At 37.4% G+C, this 20519-nt stretch overlaps 2 protein-coding genes across 5 annotated transcripts; one reads left to right on the top strand and one right to left on the bottom strand.

Annotated features, from left to right (window-relative positions):
- Positions 1-1399: 1399 nt before the first annotated feature.
- Positions 1400-8955, top strand: ccnl1b (cyclin L1b). 4 transcript variants are annotated; one of them, XM_065277083.2, is made up of 11 exons: positions 1415-1741; positions 2042-2116; positions 2193-2302; positions 2400-2517; positions 5641-5705; positions 6628-6727; positions 6829-6933; positions 7574-7715; positions 7802-7901; positions 7991-8080; positions 8209-8955. In XM_065277083.2, the coding sequence occupies exons 1-11, from the start codon at positions 1502-1504 to the stop codon at positions 8552-8554; spliced, it is 1491 nt and encodes a 496-aa protein (XP_065133155.1). In that variant the 5' UTR covers positions 1415-1501; the 3' UTR covers positions 8555-8955. The 4 variants fall into 4 exon arrangements, with proteins under 4 accessions (XP_065133156.1, XP_065133158.1, XP_065133155.1 ...); XM_065277082.2 differs by having other exon boundaries at positions 1417-1741; positions 7988-8080; XM_065277084.2 differs by lacking the exons at positions 6829-6933; positions 7574-7715; positions 7802-7901; positions 7991-8080; positions 8209-8955 and having other exon boundaries at positions 1400-1741; positions 6140-6631.
- Positions 8956-11734: 2779 nt separating this feature from the next.
- On the bottom strand, positions 11735-20408 carry klhl6 (kelch-like family member 6). Its single transcript, XM_065277062.1, has 7 exons — positions 19985-20408; positions 19731-19896; positions 17507-17956; positions 16942-17179; positions 14119-14321; positions 12310-12523; positions 11735-12219 (listed from the first exon to the last, which is right to left on the bottom strand). Exons 1-7 carry the CDS (start codon positions 20254-20256, stop codon positions 11918-11920), a joined length of 1845 nt encoding a protein of 614 aa, XP_065133134.1. The 5' UTR covers positions 20257-20408; the 3' UTR covers positions 11735-11917.
- Positions 20409-20519: the final 111 nt, after the last annotated feature.

Here is a 20519-nt window from a genome sequence, read left to right as displayed (position 1 = left end):
CTGCAGAGTCGGGCAATATATATTTTTTTACAGTAATACCAAACTTTTATTGATACCTACAGGTACAATAGCATTTATTATGTATTTTTTCAAGTTGATCCAAGATATAACTAATTTTTTTATTACATTTATATTTAAGTATGTTAAGGACATAGAATTGCTAAAACGACAGGACATTTTGTTTGGATCTTGTATAGGGCTGCACAATAAATCGCATGCGATAGTCATGCGCATCTCGCGTCGGTAAAGACGGTTCCTTGTTAAGTAGTACATCGCCATCACCTGCTTTCAGATGGAGCAGCATTTACTACACAAAGCCATCCCTGATAAACTGGGCCATACGTTCGTGATAATTAATGCGAAATTGCAGTTCTCAGTGAACTTTGGCTCTTTGTAGTAGATATGCCGCTCCATCTGAAAGAGATGCACATGACAATCGCATGCGATATATCGTGCAGCCCTGATTCTTGTTTACTGTTGCTCATGATGACTTGCAACATGCATTTCACAAAAACAACCACAGACAAATTGAAAAAGGAGCTCAACACATTGAAAAATTGAAAACACTATTCATGCATTCAATTAAAAATAACCGTTTCGTGAAAACAGGTATTTCACAACTCAAACGCCTGTAAATTTCTTTGAAAGAAATATTTGGCAGTAGATTTAAAAATAAAATGCTAAAATAAATCCATCAAATTATATTCAATCCATCTTTAAAAGAACTTTGTTTCATAAGTGCTATTAGTTATTGCTATTATGAAATATGAACTATGTATAATGCGGCACAAGTTAAAGGGATAGTTCACTTCACCCAAAAATGAAAGTTTTCTTCAGTTATTCACTCTCATGTTGTTACAAACCTGTATACATTTCTTTGTTCTGATGAACACGAAGAAAGACATTGTTTTTTTTTTTTTTTTTTACGAAGAAAGACATTTTGAGGAATGTTTCTATCTGAACGCATCATGAGCCCCATTCACTTCCATAGTAGGAAAAGAGAATACTATGGTAGGGATTGGGGCTCATGAACAGTTTGGTTACAAACATTCCTCTAAATGTCGTTTTCACCAGAACAAAGAAATGTATACAGGCTTGTAACAACATGAGAGTAAGTAAATTATGACATATTTTTCATTTTGGGGTGAACTATCCCTTTAAGGTCTTGTATACGTAATTATTTATATCATAAGCAAATCTAAACATTAAGCCAAGTAATGTGCCCCTAAAATTTAAATTAAACGTCTAATCTGACCACACGTTTTAAAAAAGCAGTACAAAAATGCAAAATAAATAAATAAATAGCAAATTGTTAATATGAAAGGTTTCACTGCAAAATCAAATAACTGAATCTAAACCAATGAGATCTCGCGATACAGGATTTCGAATCGGAACAATTTACGTCACTTCCGTGATTGAATTGCGTCAATCCCGAAACGTAGCCATTTCCGCCTAGAAGACGAAAGGTCTACGTTTTGTGATACCTTTTCGCTACATCAAAATGTCTCTGGGTGTTTCATCTCCGAGTCTGAACACTCCAGCAAATAACCAAGGCATACTGATAGGAGATAAAGTTTATTCGGAAGTATTTCTGGCCATCGACAGCTCGATCGTCGGTGAGGAGAGACTTTCAACGACCCCGTCCATGCTCGATGGCCTCGACCATGAGACGGAGACCGACGTGCGGATTCTCGGCTGCGAGCTCATCCAGTCCGCGGGGATCCTTTTACGTATGCCACAGGTGACTGTTACTTTATGTTTTTCATACTTTATATTTGTAAATGAGCGATTGTGATTATTTAAATGTGTTTGAGGATGGCGTTAGCATGGCTAGCTAACTAACGTTAACCGGCAAATCGGCGGCCTTTTGTCTTGCTTTCGGTGACGCAAGTCGCGTGTTTTGTGTCGTATGTGTTTTCAATACATATCGTTATTATTATTTAACTTGGCTTAACTATTTAACATGTTAATTATTTTTGGGGAATGTATTGGAATATTCTTAATAAGTATATCCCCGTCGTTTCCGTTTGTTTTTCTATAGGTAGCAATGGCGACGGGGCAAGTACTTTTCCAGCGATTCTTTTACTCCAAATCTTTCATCAAGCACAACTTTGAGGTAAGTGAAAAATACGATATTTATAGACTTTGAATCAGTCATTCGTATAACGAATTTGCTTGTCACTTTAAAACAGATTGTTGCCATGGCTTGTATGAACTTGGCATCAAAAATCGAAGAAACGCCGAGACGAGTGAGAGACGTGATTAATGTTTTCCATCATTTAAAACAAGGAAAGGGCAAGAAGTAAGTTCATAGATGATTGTATTATCAATCAACAATAATATTGTTTGATTTCCAAATGTTTAACTTTTCAATTCATATATTTTTCTTGTTAAACCAGAAGCACCCCTCTCGTCCTTGATCAAAACTACATTAACACCAAGAATCAAGTGATAAAAGCAGAGCGGCGTGTGCTTAAGGAGCTGGGCTTCTGTGTTCATGTCAAACATCCACACAAGGTGAGTTTGGTTTGCTGAAATGAGCCTAAATGAAATACAAGAGCTGCACCAATGTATTGGCACTTATATTTGTTGGCTGAGTTTTGCTTAGTTGAAAGTCATTGTGATATCGGCTATTTCATAATAAGGGCAGATGTTTCAAATAAATACTTTATAGTTCACTTTAGTCACATGACAGATAATCATATTTATCTGTCAATACTGCTTATAGGCCGACATGTCGGTGCATCACTATTTTATTCGATGATGTAGCTAAAAGTACTTTTTAACTTAACACATTGATATGTTTCAAATTAGAGACCAATATATCGGTCAATAACCAGTACCTATCACTATTGGGCGATAGTTTAAAAACAGCCAATATATCATTTCAATCAAAGGAAAACGGGAAAATATGATGAATTTTAGCTGTGTGTTTAGAAAATGTAAAGAAACATCACTTGTCTAATGTTCAATATTAATGGTCATTATATGAAAGAATATTTTTCATCAAAGTTTAATCTACATATTTTAAAGGAATACTCCACTTTCATTAAAAAATCCAGATAATTTACTTACCCCCATGTCATCCAAGATGTTTATGTCTTCCTTTGTTCAGTCAAGAAGAAATTAAGGCGGGGTTCATGATCTTTGAAAGCATGTATATTAGGGCTGGGACAACGCGTCGACGTAATCGACTACGTCGACGCAAAATATGCGTGTCGATTCGTCAGACCCAAAAAGGCGGCGCAGTAGTAGCAACGCAATTGGCTTCAGTCCACGCCGGTTTCACACAGCAAGGGTGAGCAGTGCCTGCGGCCGCGCGGCGCGTGGTTTTTTCAGCGCCAATGTTCACAAGCATGCACCCCGCCGCATGAGCAGCGCGAGCTCGCGGCTCGAAACGGATATAAACGGAGGTCGGAGCCAGCTGCAAATACTTGGGCGGCTCTGTAGCAACAGTGCTGCAATCGTTTCTGCATGGTTCTGCTGCGCTGCTCACGCTCAATTAAAGTGAAAGTGCTTTGTTTATGGTTTAAATGCTCGTGGATTTACGCGAAAAAGTGTCATTTTACCATAAAATCATGAATGTGATGCCAAGTGTGTTTTAAACAGTCATTTGAGCAATTTAACAGAAAGCAATGAAATATGTCACTGTTGCCAGAAGACTGCGCTTTCTTCACTCTCTGTCCAGCAGTAAATGAGTCCTCATCTATCTTAATAAACTTAAGAGAAAGAGATTTAATAATATATGTGCTTCTTAAAATAATTGTGTTTATATCTGTCATTAAATGGACAGAAAAACAATGTGGATTAAACAAATCTAGTTATAAAAATTACACAGACCATCAAAAGGCACATTGAAGAGGTTTTGCTCATAAATGCATGTAAAATAAAGTAATTTGAACTTAAGATTTTTATACGGTTACTTAACTGCACAGTATGTACAGTACAAATGCTTTTTTGAATGCTACCTCTGTCTAAGAATGCATTATTTTGCACTTGTATAGTCTTTTTTTATTTTAAATTTTAAGAGCAATAAAGATATATTGAAATGTTTACATTCAGATATGTAAATCAACATGTATAACTTGCTATTAGTTAATTAATGGGGAGATAATCGAGAATCGAATCGAAGTCGAATCGGACTGACAAAATGAATCGTTAGATTAATCGATGCATCGAAAAAATAATCGCTAGATTAATCGTTAAAAAAATAATCGTTTATCCCAGCCCTAATGTATATATTTAAAATCACCTAAACAAACATGCCCCTACCCCAATAGAATCTGAATCTCCATTTGATAGACCCACCCCACACATATGCAACCCAGGCAGCGATGTCAGTTAGTAGACACACCCCTTACTGTTGATTGGCTACAAGCGTGTTTTGGTAGTTGGCCCAACTCCCTTTTTCAAAGTGTTTTTCAAAAATCATGCACCCCGCCTTTACGGAAAACATTCCAGGATTTTGCTCAATTTAATAGACTTTATTGGACGTCGACAGTTCACAGATTCAATGCAGTTTAAAATTGCAGCTTCAAAGGGCTCTACGTGATTCCAGCCGAGGCATAAGGGTCTTATCTAGCAAAAAGATGGTCATTTTTGCCAAGAAATATAAAAAATATCTACTTTAAACCCACAACTTCTTGTCTTGCACTAGCTGTGTGAAGCACCAGCGAACCTTACCTATTACGTAATCACGCTGAAAGGTCACGCGTTACATGTGTAAAACGCACGAAGACATTCATTAGTATCATTCCACATACAACAAAACGTCTAAACGGCCCTCTTTCTCTACACTTGTAAACACTGGAGCGGTAGTTTCACATACGTCATGTGTGACCTTTCGACGTGACTACGTAAGAGCAAGACAAGAAGTTGTGGTTTAACCTCCTAAGTTTTGGTTTGTCTTTTTTCCAGATTTCTTCCAGCTATTTGGGTTTAGGAAAAACAATAACTATAATAACCAAATACTTTTCTTTGAACATGAAGCAGTGTTATTGTTTTTGTTTGTGTACAACAGGTTCCAGTTACACGTAATTAAATATTTTGGTGCAAAAAAGTGATCCAGGTATTAGGAGGTTAAAAGTACATATTTCATCTTTTTTGGGGGGGCCGAAAATGATGATTGATTTGCTAGATAAGAACCTTATGCCGCAATTGGGATCATTTACAGCTCTTTGAAGCTGCACTGAAACTGCAATGTTTAACTGAATTGAAACTGTTGAGGTCCAATAAAGTCTATTGAGAAAAATCCTGGAATGTTTTCCTTAAAAATTTAAATTTTTCTTGACTGAACAAATAAAGACATCAACATCTTGCATGACATGGGGGTGAGTAAATTATCTGGATTTTTTTAATGAAAGTGGAGTAATCTTCTAATGCACATTTATTTAACCACCAAACTATCGTATCTGCAGATATCAGTTAGAAAAAAATTATGGAAAATTTAATATCACTGCAACTGTAGTTCAAATAAGTGGCCAAGCAACACATATTGGTATCAGCTGCTGTTGTATAAAATAATCCTTTGGGTGCATCTCTCTACACAATACATCTACAAGGATCATTATTTTTACGTATAAAAGCCTAATAGTGGTCTATGTTTGTAATCTAATTTGGTTTTCATTGCATCTGTTTTAGATCATAGTCATGTACCTGCAAGTTCTTGAATGCGAGAAGAATCAGATGCTGGTTCAAACTGCATGGTAAGTGTTAATTTGTCACTATAGCTCATGTAAATGACCATACTCGATTATGACTACAAATTTTTTCCCTTTGTAGAGGACAGATTGGATCAGGTTTATGGTTGGACTGGTGTTGTGTTTCCACTAGTAGACCCAAATAGTTGTTAGTTAGTTGCTCATATGAAATTTGAGTTGTTTGAGTGAGAGAGTACCCGGCAGTGCTGCCGCTGCTGTGTTTGATGCATAAGTATCGACAGGAACTAGTGGAAACACTGCATTATTAAGCATGAATTACATTATAGCTTGATAAACCTAAAGGTAAGAGAGGTTCACAATATTCTGCCATCAATCCTTCACTTCTTTTTGAAAGCCTTGTCTTGTTGCACACATCATTGAGGTTAAGCCTTTTGGAGAGCTCTGTTTAACTTTGTCCTTTCTCTACTCTTTGATTAAAGGGTAGCCCATGGTGGTAAGTGTCACAGAAAACACCCAACTCCTCAGGCACAAGACCCAGGAACCCTTCCACCTCATTGGCTGGCCTTTGAGACCCTCAGCCAATCCAGTGAGAGCTCTGGATAGAAGGCCTTGGCCACTAGTCAGCGTCAGCCTGTGTTCCTGGGGTTGTCCAGGATTTGATTTTGTTGTTTGGTGCTAAATTAAGTGCCAGTAGTTAGTTGTGCATTTTTCTGTTTTGTATATCCGAGTGCTGTTTAGCTTTGAGACGGTACGTTGTTTTTTTTTTCTTCATATGAATCATATGTTCATGTGAATTTGTCCCGTTTGATAAGTGATTCCTGCCTTAAGATTAGTACGGTTTTTACATCATGGCTACATTTAAAAAGAGAGGGAAAGGACAAAGTGCAAAGTTTTGAGTCTCCTGAAGGTAATGTGTGTGTAAGAGAACATAGCAGGTGTTGCATAGGTGTATCTCCGTGTTTTGCAGGAACTACATGAATGATGCCCTCAGAACAGATGTATTTGTAAGGTTTGAACCAGAGGCCATCGCGTGTGCCTGTATCTACCTTGCTGCTCGGGTATTACGGGTAAGGCCTTAGATTTTCTTGTTCATTCAATACAATAATTATTATACAGAGACATATCTTGTGATTGTTGTATTTTATGTCGTGTCTTATTATTTTCTCAGATTTCCCTTCCTTCGAAACCACACTGGTATCTTCTCTTTGGCGCTACCAAGGGGGACATCAAAGAAATATGTGTCACCACTCTGAAGCTTTATTCTAGGAACAAGGTACAAACAACGTTGTACATATAGTAGTGCATACTAGGGGTGGCACGGTTCGGGTCACGGTTTTCAGTTCTGTAAGGTTCTTGTGTGTCTTTTTAGCACACAAAGATTAAACTGAAGAATTAACTTGCATATTTCAAACTGGCAACTTCAGTGTAATTTTAAGTCTTGTACTCGATGCGTCCACACGAGCTCGAGGGTGCGCGTGGCAAAAATTACTTCAACCCGTAGTGGGCGGTAGTGCGCATTGAGTAAGCGAGACCCCATTTCGCTTGGCGGTGTGCATATCAAATTTTGCACACGGCAAAATTTCCAGGCGAATCTTGCAAGCATGACATCTCATCACGCCGCCACCCAGTCTGTGCATCGATTATAAACGCGTACCTCCCCAAAACGAAGGCTTGCGCTGTGGAGCCAGATGAAAGTATACAAGGCTTCAGGTAACATGCGGGCACGAGGCTACATTGCGCATGCATCGAACTGTGCGACACGCGCTCTGAACCGCGACAAGCGAACCCAATGTTTCGGATGTTTTTTCATGTACCGTGCCACCCCTAGTGCATACTGAATTTCTGAAAAGTGTGTCTTTACATTTTGTCCCCACTGTAGTTTATATGGTAATGTCCCTGTATTTATATCGTAGCCAAACTATGAACAGCTTGAGAAAGAGGTGGAGAAGAGAAGGCTCAACCTGGAGGAGGCTAGACTCAAAGCCAAGGGACAAAATCCCAACAGCACGCCAGCTCTTTTGGGCATCGGTGGATTTTCCCCAGCATCAAAACCTTGTAAGTTTGTCAGTTTGTTTCTATTGACTGAGCTTTTCGCAGGCACTTATCAGTTCACAGGCAAATAAAATGTTTTTCTTTACCAGCTTCTCCGAGAGATGGGAAGGCCGAGGACAAATCGCCAAACTCTAAACTAGCGAAGGAGCCTGAGAACAGACAGTTGTTTCCCAAAAGCCCTGTGAATGGGTAAGTGTTTGATCATAAGTTGGCTTACAGCTAAACATGATTAAACTATATAGTTAAACTATATAGTTAACTTTGTTTTTTTATAGCAGCTTGAAAAAGGGGGATAGCAAAGTGTATCAGAACGGCAAGCACTATAGTCGGTCCAGGTCACGCTCTCTGTCACGGTCTCCTCACAGACAGTAAGTTCATAAGATGTAGATGTGTTTGACATAAAAGCAAGCACATTTTGGCACACATTGCATGTACTTCAATTATCATACAAAAATTCAATTCCACTGACTTCACTAACACGACTTTCTTTCTCCAGTCGAAGGAGCCACTCCGGTACGTACAGCTCTCACAGCAGCCACAGTCCGTCCCCACGACAACACAAAGGGCGCCGGGCATCACCTCTTGCGAAGGCAGGGTCTGAGCACAGACAGAGTGAGTCTAGTCGGCATAGTAACAAGAGGAGGAGGTCACGAAGCCGATCTCGCAGCAATTCCAGAGAACGAGGCCGTGACCGCGACTACGCGAAACACAAGCACGATCGCAGCAGCAGTCACCACTGGGACCATCGTGATCGCGAGCGTGACCGAGAGCGTGATCACAGTCGAAGCAAACAACAGAGCAGATCGCATTCTGGACACAGCCACAGCAGACGCAGGAGATGAAGCGTTGGACGGACACTGGACTAAACGCTCGCTTCAAATCATGATTTTACAAACTTCTGGTTACATTGTTAAGAAGTGGATGTTCTGTTCATACTGAACGGCTCTTGCTTACGACAGGCTCATGTAGAGTTTATTAGGCAAGATAGTGGTGCCTTTTATTGTATCTGACTATTGCATTTTACTTGAAAGCGACAGAGTGAAAGAATGACAGACTGCCTACATCAGGGATCACATTTGCACAGGGTAAGGAGTGTTCGAGGCCTGTGCGTGTTTTTTTTTTTTACAGTATACACCTCTGTGTTGTTTGTGCACTGTACATACAAAGCTTATTTTTATGAGGTCAGAAATGAAAAACTTTTGTATATACATTTCTTCACAAAATAAACCCGATGGCTATTGCAGTTTTGAGGAGCTTGTTTGGTTTTATTGTACAGGTTCGTTCAGAATCACAACACTGAGGTAAACGGTAGGGCGTGACATGAAATAATAGTATCTTTATACTGTTTATGCATCTTTAGACTAAACCTGTCACATAAAAAAAATACAAATAAGTAAATGGAGGCAAATGTTTCTTAAAAAATAATAAACATTAAATTTTCTAGTAAACATGTAGTTAGGTGGTGAAGTAAATGGCTTGTGTTGGGTGACGACAATTTTTAAAATCGTAATAAGTTGAAAACATTCATTCCTACCGGCCAACTTGTATTTTGAAAAAAATCCAGAGGACATGGCTGGAATTGAATGTGTTATATATTAAGGTGAATACTACACTGTTAAACAAGGGTCAGTGGATGAGCTCCTCTATCATTATTGACCTTGACACATCAGCCAAGGTTAAAAATTCTGTTGAAATGCAAATGCAGCCAGATGGGCAAACTTTAAAGAGTGCTAGTATTTTTGGGTCAGTTTCCTGGACAGGGTTTAGGTTAATCCAGGACAAGGCCTTCGTTATATTAGGACATTTAAGTAGTTTTTACAAACAAAACAGAACTACTGATGTGCATCTCGAGACAAAACAGTAGTAGGATTTCTGTATTGAAACCACAGGAAAGGTTTGCATCTGTGGTTTTCAACCTTTATTCACTTCAAGGTAGCCATGTTGCCCAAAACAATATTTGAAGACCCCCCTCTATTTCTGCCCAATAGAATGATCTAGAGCTTGGCATGACTAGACGTATAAAATAAGCAAAAACCATGAGAATATATAGATATGCTTTTTGTCTTATTTTGAATAATTTTAAGTCAACTCAAGGCCCCCTTGGAAACCTATATTAACCCTTATGGGTCGGGAGGCTTTTTTTGTTCTAATTTGGCCACACCTTTTCTGTGATTCATCAAATGGAATGATTTTTGGTGACAAATTTTATATTGATAGTACATATTTTGAAAAAATGGTTATTTTTCACTCATTTTGTCAAAAACTCAACAATAAATACTGTGGGCAAATTTACTACCCTTTTGGGTTGTTTTGTGTTCAAAAAGCCACTGAATTAAACGGCTGTAAAAATATTTATCAAATGATTTTTTTTCCTTTTTTTGCATAAATCTGTTAATCACCCTCAGTACTGACCAAATGTTTACAAAGTTTCCATGATTTTAACTCTTTAATTGCCAAGTTCATTAGTGATGTCAATGATTTTGGGGAAAATACACAAAATGACAGATTTTCAATATAAAAGTGATTGTGGACTGGGTTTTTTAAACCTTTTTCACAGTCTTAGGCTTCTCAAAGATTAGTAAAAACATTGGCTTTGATGCATTTTTAGTTTTTGTGCAGCATCAGATAAAAAAATTTCTCCCTGTAGTTGTTCATGGCTTTTCCATTATAATGAAATTTTTTGATTACAAAGCCATGACACCTTATTATCATGCATTTTTGATTGTTGGCAATTTTTCCTTTTGCTAAGACATAAAATTTGTCATTTTTACTGTAAATTACCATGTAGCACCATTAACCCTTTAGTAGGCCTGTGCAAAAAACAGCTTAATTTCTGGCTTGTACATTGAGTTATATGGAATAAACAGCCTATTAGAGAGAGAGAGCGAGTGTCTTTCAACCAAGTCCAACGATCCAAGAGGCAAATCAAGAGACACCAACGGGCGGCTGGCACCCCCCTGGTATCTCGTTTCCGCTGCTCCTGCTTTCGCCTATTGGAAATCTGTCATTTAATATAATAAATTCATCTGATACATTTTTACGGCCGTTTAATTTAGTGACTTTTTTTGTACACGAACAACCCGAAAGGGTAGTAAATTTGAACAACCCACAAGGGTTAAGGCCCCCTGGTTGAGAAACATAAGTTTTTCAGTCTCTCTTGCTTTTTGAAAGTCATTGTCCTTTTTCTTATACCTTTTCAGTGGCGGCCGGTGCTTCCAAAAAAACAAAATATGCGTTTGGGAACCTATGTGCATCGCCTGTCATCTACAAACACATGCCTGTTGTACACAAATCAAAAGGGTTCATGATAATAAGGACGCTCACGTCTCGCAAGACACTCACTTGACACTAAACTCTGATTACGCATGGGTTTAAGTGAGTATCTAGCAAACGTGAGTGTCCCTTTTATCATAAACCTACGAAACGTCTGTAACATGCACATATTTTGATATGACGCACAATGCACATAGGTTCACATGACGCACGGAAAACATATTTTGACATGACGATCCACACACGTTTTGACGAGTTTCCCATTCGTGCCTCCTCGGAAGAGGAGAAGTCACGAGCTGCCACTGTACTTATTTATACCTTATTTTAATCCATCTGTCTGTCATACTCATAAAATACTAACCTGATTAACCAAAAAGATTTAAGATCTAACAGAACTGTGTGATCTATTAAGCAGTATAGTGCAGTAAATGTTTTTCTTGCCAAAAGAAATGTAAGCTTTCACAAACAACTACAAAACACTGCAGTAAGGGCTAATGAACTTTAAGTAAAAAGGTTTTTTTACATAATTAGCTTTTAAACAATTTAGCCTAAAATGTTTAAACACATTACAGTAGCTGCTCTTTTATTTAATTGAATGTATTATAACATAAAAAATGTGTCTAATTATCAAAAACTTAAAAAAATATTTTTGAGCAACTTAAAAGTACTGTACACATACATGTGTGCACATCATCAGGATGGCCATCTCTGCCTGTTTATCAGCCAGGAATGACACAGACACAGGTACATACATTTTATACATTTATACACTTTAGCATACATATCAAACGTCAAACTTTGTAAAATATGTATAAATATTATTTATAAGTTAAAATAATGCAAAATACTTAGTATTTTATTGTAGTAAAGGCCCTCAAGTTATCTCTCACTTTTCTTGATCATATGGCACTCATATAGAGCTGATGCATGTGTCATGCATTGCCAGTTCCAGGTGTTATCCTGCGTATGTGTGTATAAGATTTCCTGAGAGTCACGCTGCCGTGATGAGACACTCCACGTGGAAGCACACACTCCTCGGTCAACTTCTTCACCTCCGGGTCCCAGCAGAGAACGGTAGCGATGACCTCGTTCTTGTCATCACGACCGCCAGTAATGAAGATCTTGTTGTTGCAGGCAGCGATGCCACAGCTGGCCCTTTCACAGCCCAGATGAGTTATCAGTGTCCAGGTGTCTTTAAGGGGACTGTAGGAATACAAGGCCTTCATCGCTCCGCCTTTAACACAGAGATAGTCAAACAGTCATGAGTCTCTGGCAACTGGTTTACAATACATTGAAGTTTTACGTGGAAAAAAAGAGTACAAACCAATAACGTAAATGTCATCTTTGAAAGTCACAGCATTTGTGCATTTGGCCTCTATGGGCATTGGGCACTTTAAGATCCATTTGTCTGATATTGAATCAAAGCACTGCATGCTGTTTGTGGCCAGTTTGCCATTGGGACCTCCACCAATCACAAAGATCATTTTGTTGTAGCTGGCGGCAGAAAAAGAGCTCACGCCAAGCACAAGTGGTGCTGCCTATACGTAGATAAAAAACAAGATGGGATTAACTAAGATTCCTGTATAACCATCATAAACTCAAAATATATATCATGATGGGTATGAAAGATTTTTGAATTGTTTCAACCCATGGTTGAGCAAAATATAGACAAACCCTGAAAGAACCTGTGGTGGGCCGAAACATTGTTTAGGTCAAGTTTTTTAGGTTAATTTGGGTTTGCCTATATGTGACCCAACCATGGGTTTAAACAACCCAACATTCTTGAAACGTATGGATAACCTTGGCATAATTCATTAATAAAGGAGAATTTCAATTTCATAAGAAAATTTCCTGATAGTTCACTCACCCCCATGTCATTTAAGATTTAAGAAGTTTATGTCTTTCTTTCTTTAGTTGAAAAAATTATGTTTTTTAAAGGAAAACATCCAGGGGCCTCATTTATAAAATGCTGCGTAGAAACCATCCTATTTTTGATCTTACGATCATTTATAAAAATGCATACGTGTGATTCATAAAATTAACTTACGCACAGAAAATGCGCATACCTATTTTTTTCAGATGTGAAATTTATATATCGCAAATGATCTTGAACATGTGCGCAGCTGAGCAGTTTCAGACCTCCGCCTTTAAACAATGCCTATTTAATAGACATAAAAGTGCGGTGGTCAATGTTTAAACCCAATTTCGAGCAGCAAGAATGGCTTATATTGCCAAAAACCTGCAGCAATCGGACAAGCAAAAGTGCGTACGTCTGCTTAGACCCTGACGTGGCGCTAACCACTTTTCCGCTTCAAAGATAGTTTTATAAATATGGACTTTGCCGTGGATTTTTGCGTACGTACACTTTACAATCAAATCTGTGCGTATGCATGCTTTATAAATGAGACCCCTGGATTTTTCTCTTCTTATAGTGGATTTCAATTGACCCCAATGGTTTGAAGGTCCAAATTGCAGTTTCAATGCAACTTCAAAGGGCTCTAAATGATCCCAACCAAGGCATAAGCATCTTATCTAGTGAAACGATTGTCATTTTAGCCAAAAAAAAAACCCATCTTGCACAAGCCCTGGGATGTGCGTCCAGGATTTATGTATTATGTAATCACTTCAAAAGGAGAAGTTGTATGTGGAATGACACAAATTGATGTCTTTGTGTCAGTTTATTGTTTGAATGTGCGTGTGTTTTTCGCATACGTCATGTGTGACCTTTCGACGTGATTAAGTAATATGTAAAATTGCAGACATGCATCCCAGAGCTAGTGCAAGACAACAAGTTGTGGTTGAAAAGTACATATTTTTATTTTTTTGGCGAAAATGATGATCGTTTCAATAGATATGCCTTGGTTGGGATCATTTAGAGCCCTTTGAAGATCGATTGAAACTGCAGTTTGGACCTTTAAATCATTGGGGTCGATTGAAGTCCACTATATGGAGAAAAATGTATGTTTATTCTCAAAAAACATTATTTATTTTTAACTGAAGAAAGAAAGACATAAACATATTGGATTTAATTACACCCAACTGGTTGGGTTCATCCCTTTTTTATAAAAAGGAAGTAATTATTATTAATATATTGGGTTTGTTCACCATGGTTAACATTTTCATCACAACCCACCTCTGTCCAGGAGTTGTGAAATGGATCGTAGGCCTCAACACTGTTTAGTCTCTGGCTGCCATCAAAGCCACCCAATACGTAAACTTTTCCTCCAAGAACAGCCATCTTGTGTCTCCAACGTCCTGTGTTCAGATACTCGATCTGGATCCATTTGTTTAGTGATGCATTATACTTCCACACATCATGCAGTGTTTCTTTGCCACCTGTTATCAGTAAAAAACTTCAGATTTTTCATACATTACAACTTTTACAATCAAGTCAATACAAAAAGGGATAAACTTTAAAGCTCTCATAACACACGCTGTTTCTGATAATTTCATGTTAATCTTGAGTACCTAGTATTACATCCTTCATATATCTGAAGAGCCTTTAGTTTTATCAGATTTATAAAAGGCAGATCAGCTCTAACGCTACACAAAACATTATCCTATCTCTGGATAACTTACGATTCACTTCCCAGCTAGAAGAAAAAAGTTCTAAGAACGTTCCCTGAAAGTTCCCAAGGTTCCCAAAAACATTCTGCCAACGTTAAAAGTGTCCAGTTTTTTTTAAAGTTCTAAGAACGTTTCTGGGTTGTCTGAACGTTAGAGGAATGTTACATTTTACAATTTTTAAACGTTATGACAATGTCATGTTTTAATGTTCACACAATGTTTAAAACAACAACTGTTTATTATATTGACTTGTTTAATTGTTATGTAAATGATAGAGAAACATTGCATTTTATTATTTTAGAAAACATTATTTCTGAATGTTCAGTAAATATATTGCTGTAGAAAACACAATTCACTTATTAGGTTTAGATGTTGATGTTTTATTTAATTTTAAGTCACCATTATTGTGTTTAGTGTTTGTTTTAGTTGGACTCTTGACACTTGACTTATTGCTTGCTATTTTTTTCCCTGGTTGTGTTAACTTTGTGTTAATGCATCACATTTATTATGAACATGTAAAGTTAATAGTCTAATTCTGTGGTTGTTGGTACATAATGGTAAAGATCATCACCTAATTACTTAACTAATCGAAAGTTTATTTTCTGTCAAAAATGTAAATGAGATCCAGCTCTTTCACAGCAGTTTGTCATTAAGGAGTTTAAGAAACTTTGGACAAAAAAATATCTGCTGTGTAATTGGGACGCACAAACATCAAGAATCAGAGTATGAATCTCAACCATGGTGACAATTAAATGAAAAACTTCATGCTGCAATGCATGCTGGGTACCAACAAATTACAAATCTCATTCAGGATTCCCAACATGCACTGCAGCATGGATAAATAAGGATTTTTTTAACAATTTTATTTGTCACCATGGTTGAGATTCATAGTCTGATTCTTGATGTTTTTGCGTCCCAATTATACAGCAGAAATGTTTTGTCCAAAGTTGCTATAACAACAAACTGTTGTGAAAGAGCTGGATCTAATATACATTTTTGACAGAAAATAAACTTTTGATTAGTAAATTAAATAGGTGATGATCTTTACCATTATGTACCAACTACCACAAAATTACACTATTAACTTTACATGTTCATAACAAATGTGGTGTATTATCACAAATTTAACACAACCAGAGAAAAAACAAGCAAGCAAAAAGTCAAGAGTCCAACTAAAACAAACACTAATCACAATAATGGTGACTTAAAATGAAACAAAACATCAACATGTAAACCTAATAAATGAATTATGTTTTCTACAGCAATATATTTACTGAACATTCAGAAATAATGTTTTATAAAATAATAAAATGCAATGTTTCTCTATCATTTACATGACAATTAAACAAGTCAATATAATAAACAGATGTTGTTTTAAACATTGTGTGAACATTAAAACATGACATTGTCATAACATTTAAAAATGGTAAAATGTAACATCCCTCTAACGTTCAGACAACCCAGAAACGTTCTTAGAACTTAAAAAAAACTGGACACTTTTAACGTTGGCAGAATGTTTTTGGGAACCTTGGGAACTTTCAGGGAACGTTCTTAGAACTTTTTCTTCTAGCTGGGTTTGCTCGTGTTGTTTACATTATATGCACTTACGCACCGATAACCAACAAAACACAGACCTTTTATGTAGTAAGTTACCATCTGTGGCTCATGACCTTGTTGTTTTATCACTGGGACTGCCCAATTTCAACAACATCCAGCTTTAAACAAACATAACTCCGCTGCTACCCTGGATAAAAAACTACATTTATTATTCCCATAATGCTGTGTTCTTTGTGAAACTGAACAAGCTTAAATTTCCCTCACAAAAAACAACACACTTTTTTGGTGACGTTGGTTGGGGTGTGCATGCACTGTTCGAGGTTAAGTGCCCATAAGGACTTCCCCTGTACTTCCTGCACTGCTTACGCAATAGATTCAGCAGTCGAAACACAGAAATACACATACAGGTTTTTTGAACCTTTGCCTATGTTTATAAAAGGCATGAGCTGTTTTGAGCACTTTTGTTTACGCTGTTATTAAAACAGTGTACATGTCTTTTATTTGATCACATAGTGGATGCTAAAATGGGCACACTCTTTAAACGAATGTGTTTGAATAACACATCTTGTCTAGATAAAGTTCAAGTTCAACACATTTTATGTGTTGTCATTAACTTAACACATCTCAGTGTTATTTTTGGAACAAACATACTTTGTGTTGGTTTAACACATCTGGTGTTGTCCCTTTTATTTATTTGAACACAAAATGATAACACAAAACAATGTGTTAAAAATGAATACATCATTTCTTAGAGTATTCATATTCACACAAACCAAGTGACAAAAATACCAGATCCTATGTGTGACAATGTAATATATTCATTGTTGCTCACCAGATATGAACACTTCATTTCTGAAGGTGATGCAGGCAAACTCCACCCACTTCTTATTTTCGTTTTCTGCTTCCATCTCGGTGTTTGGGAGTTTTGCCACCTCTAAGCGGCTCCTGCGCAGTGGATCCAGACAGGTCACCTCAGATACAAACTTCTCATCCTTTGTGCATCCACCAATGATCATGAACACCTCAGACTGGAACTCGCGCACCCTGGGTTTGGTGCGCTCTGAGATCACCTTTAAATAAAGATGTATGGTTTGTCTCAATGGATACAAAAGAGGCTATGAAGTGGTTTTAGTGTGTAATTGTTTAAAAAGTTATATTCTTGGAAATTGCCTTAACCGTTTCTTCATAGAAACAACTTTTGAAACACACTTTTCAAACCTTATGTGCTGCTAATGCAATGCTCTATCACTGGGCAGGAGCTTCTTCATTTTAAAGAGCTTGAGGCTTAAAATGTTATATTTCACAGTCTTGGATTTCACTTCCTTCATTTGTACATCATGTGATCTGACCAGTACATAGGCCTTGCAAACTAGAAATACTTCAACAAATCTACTGACCTCATTTCCCGAAAGGTGATAAAGTCTGGCCTCCTGCAGCAGCGGAAATGCTTCAGCACATCTGCGGATCAAAGGATCTCCTTCTACTTTCTCTACGAAGTACCACGGATCCAACAAGGGCAGGCGCACGTGTGTGAGAACCCGGGGCAGGAGAGGCAGTCGTTCCTGTTCCTGCGCCCTCACCCAGCGTATAACCATCTCAAACACCTGCTCCTCTTCTGTTACCCCCAGATCATCACGTTGGAGCAGACTGACCAACACATCTACATGAAGATCCAGGATCTCATCATGGTCCACCACTTGGGAGAAGTTTTGGATTATGTAGCTGTGGACTTGGGCTTTCAGAGGAACCAATGAGTGAACGTCAGCTAGATTCAAGATGCCCACACAGTTTTCAGGGTGTAAAGCCTCCGCTAGGTAACTGGCACAGGCATCAACCATACGTGGAAACTGCAGTAAACATGGATCAGAGCTTCTGATTATTAGGCTTTCTGATTTACTTATCAGATTTGTCAGTCAAAACAAAATATGAAAATTACAATGTGGAAACTCAAAATAGTTTGCACATCGTACTTAGAAAGCAATTACAGTGAACCAGAAAGATTTGACATAACTATGAATGGTCCCTAGTTGTCACTGAGGCAGTACCCTTTATAAAGGTCCTTTTATGTACTATTTAGGTACAGATATGTATACATTTTGTACCAATGTGCACCTCTGAGGTACTAAAATGAATTCTTCATGTGCAAAGCTGTAGTTTTTGAAAGGGTACTGCAGTGACCATTTTTCCTGACCGTGTATAGTAGTGACCAAAAGTGATGTCCGGGCATTGTTCACTATGGACTTATTTTAATGCCCCCTAGGTTAAATTAAACCATCAAAATATAAGATGTATGGTACACAATGGATAAAATATTAAAGGGTTTTTTGGACAAATTTGGTAAAAAAGCAAACTGCAGCATATGGAACCTGGGTTTGTTTAAATATACAAAATAAAAATGCACAGAAAAATGAAAATCTCAAGGGATGTAAAGTTTTAACTACAGATTTATTATTAAAAACTACTGTTATTAATATTTAATAACATTAATATTAATTCTCTCTAACCCTGAGCCTTGAATTTTTGTTATTTTTGCCAAACCTCCATAAATTCATCCCAATATTGAACTACACTTCAAACACTGTAAAAAAGTTGTTTCAACTATAAAAATTTGGTTACCAAGTTGCCTTGAAATTTTGAGTTAATTCAACTTAAAAATATTAGTTGACACATTTGTTTTTATGTTAACTAATATTTTTAATTTGAAATAACTCAAAATGTTAAGGCAACCAGGTAACTTACTTTATTAAGTTGAACCAACAAATATTTTTTCACAGTAGTTCCAAATAAAGCTGGGTTTTCAGCCCAGCATTGGGTCAAAAAGGACAATCCCAACCTGTTGGGTTGTAATTTAACAAATGCTGCATTGTTTTAACCCATTATTGGATCAAATATAAAAAATTCTGGGTTAATTTAACTCAACATCTGGGTTTGCCACTTTTTGACCCAATGATAGTTGAAAAGTATGAAAAATGAATACATATTTTTTAATGCATCTTTAATAAAATTTTTAATAAAAAACATTTTGCTGAAGTAGGACATTACTTTTGATCAGGACTGTACTGTACCAAAAAATGTTGAGTTATTTTCAACCCAGCGTTGGGTCAAAAAGGGACGAACCCAACCCATTGGATAGTAATTTAACCTACGCTGGTTTGTTTTAACTTATTGTTTGATGAAAGAAAAATATTTTATGGGTTAATTATCCCAAAAGGTGGGGTCTTTTTGACAAAAAAAAAAAATCCAGCGTTTTTTTTAGCAAACATTTGGCCCACCCAACTACCTAGTGCCAGATGTGATGACTAAAACTGACATCAAATGGAAAAATATCCTCATTTTCACTTCCCTGCTATACTCTGTAGTTCATGAGGGTTTGGCGTCTTCTCGAACAAGAAAAAAACCCCAAAAATGTTGCACTGGGAACGCAAAAGTGTACCCATCACCACAAACTTACTGGGTTGAAACAACCCAGCGTAGGTTTATTTATAACCCAACATGTGCAATATTTTCCAAGACCTGGATTAAAAACATCCAGCTGAAACATAGTCCACTTATAAAGGCAGTGATTTTATAATAAAGATAAAACTTTAAATGAAAATATTTCCAAGATGTTACAGTACAAACCTGAAAAAGGCTGGCGGCTTCAAGCATCTTCTGAACATTGTCTTTAGTGATGGTGACTTTACTGGTGTAAGTGTATTCTAGGAGGAGACTCATGGTCTCGGCGTCAAGACCTTTTATATTTACAGTTTCTTCATGTTTCTCTCTCAAGTCATTGCAAAACATTGCTCTGCAAATATCAATACATTAAATACACATAAAGCACCTCACTATTAGATTTATGTTCCAGATGTAGACACACGAGAAATCATCCTAACCTGAAATAATGACTGGCTGCCGCAAGAACCACCCGATGGCAGGAGAAATGCTGGCCCTGGACGTGGAGAGTGACATCTGTCAGTCTATCCTCCAGGCGAAGATCATGAAGTCCAATCTGCAAATGTCCGGCAAACCCAGAGTCTTCAAATACAACACGGCTATCTTCCTGGTTCTCTTGCACTGAGCTCTCTAGCATGCTGAGCCCTCCGGCTGAAGCATCACTATTAAGAGATGAAGAGCTGTCGGAGTTATTCTCTAAAATGTCACCCATGACCTCCACTTCTATCAGGGTAGACGCAAAACTTATTGTTTGTTTAACAGCATGAGACAAACGGCACTAAAGACAAAAGCTATATTGTTCTTTCGTAACGTGTAAGCTTCCTGTTTTTCGAAACGGCTCTGAATTCACATTCTGGTGTAAAAGAGGAAGTGCTGAAGAATATGAAGAACTCAGATCTGTGACCCTGCGACTCACTTGAATTCTGACTGTTCCTCTTATTTAGTTTATTCAACCTTTTAAATTATACAGTTCAT

The sequence above is a fragment of the Paramisgurnus dabryanus genome, chromosome 6 (genome assembly GCF_030506205.2).
Source record: "Paramisgurnus dabryanus chromosome 6, PD_genome_1.1, whole genome shotgun sequence".
NCBI lineage: Eukaryota > Metazoa > Chordata > Actinopteri > Cypriniformes > Cobitidae > Paramisgurnus > Paramisgurnus dabryanus.
The sequence above is the reverse complement of the archived record's forward strand: the minus strand, read 5'-3'. Positions and strand labels throughout refer to the sequence as shown.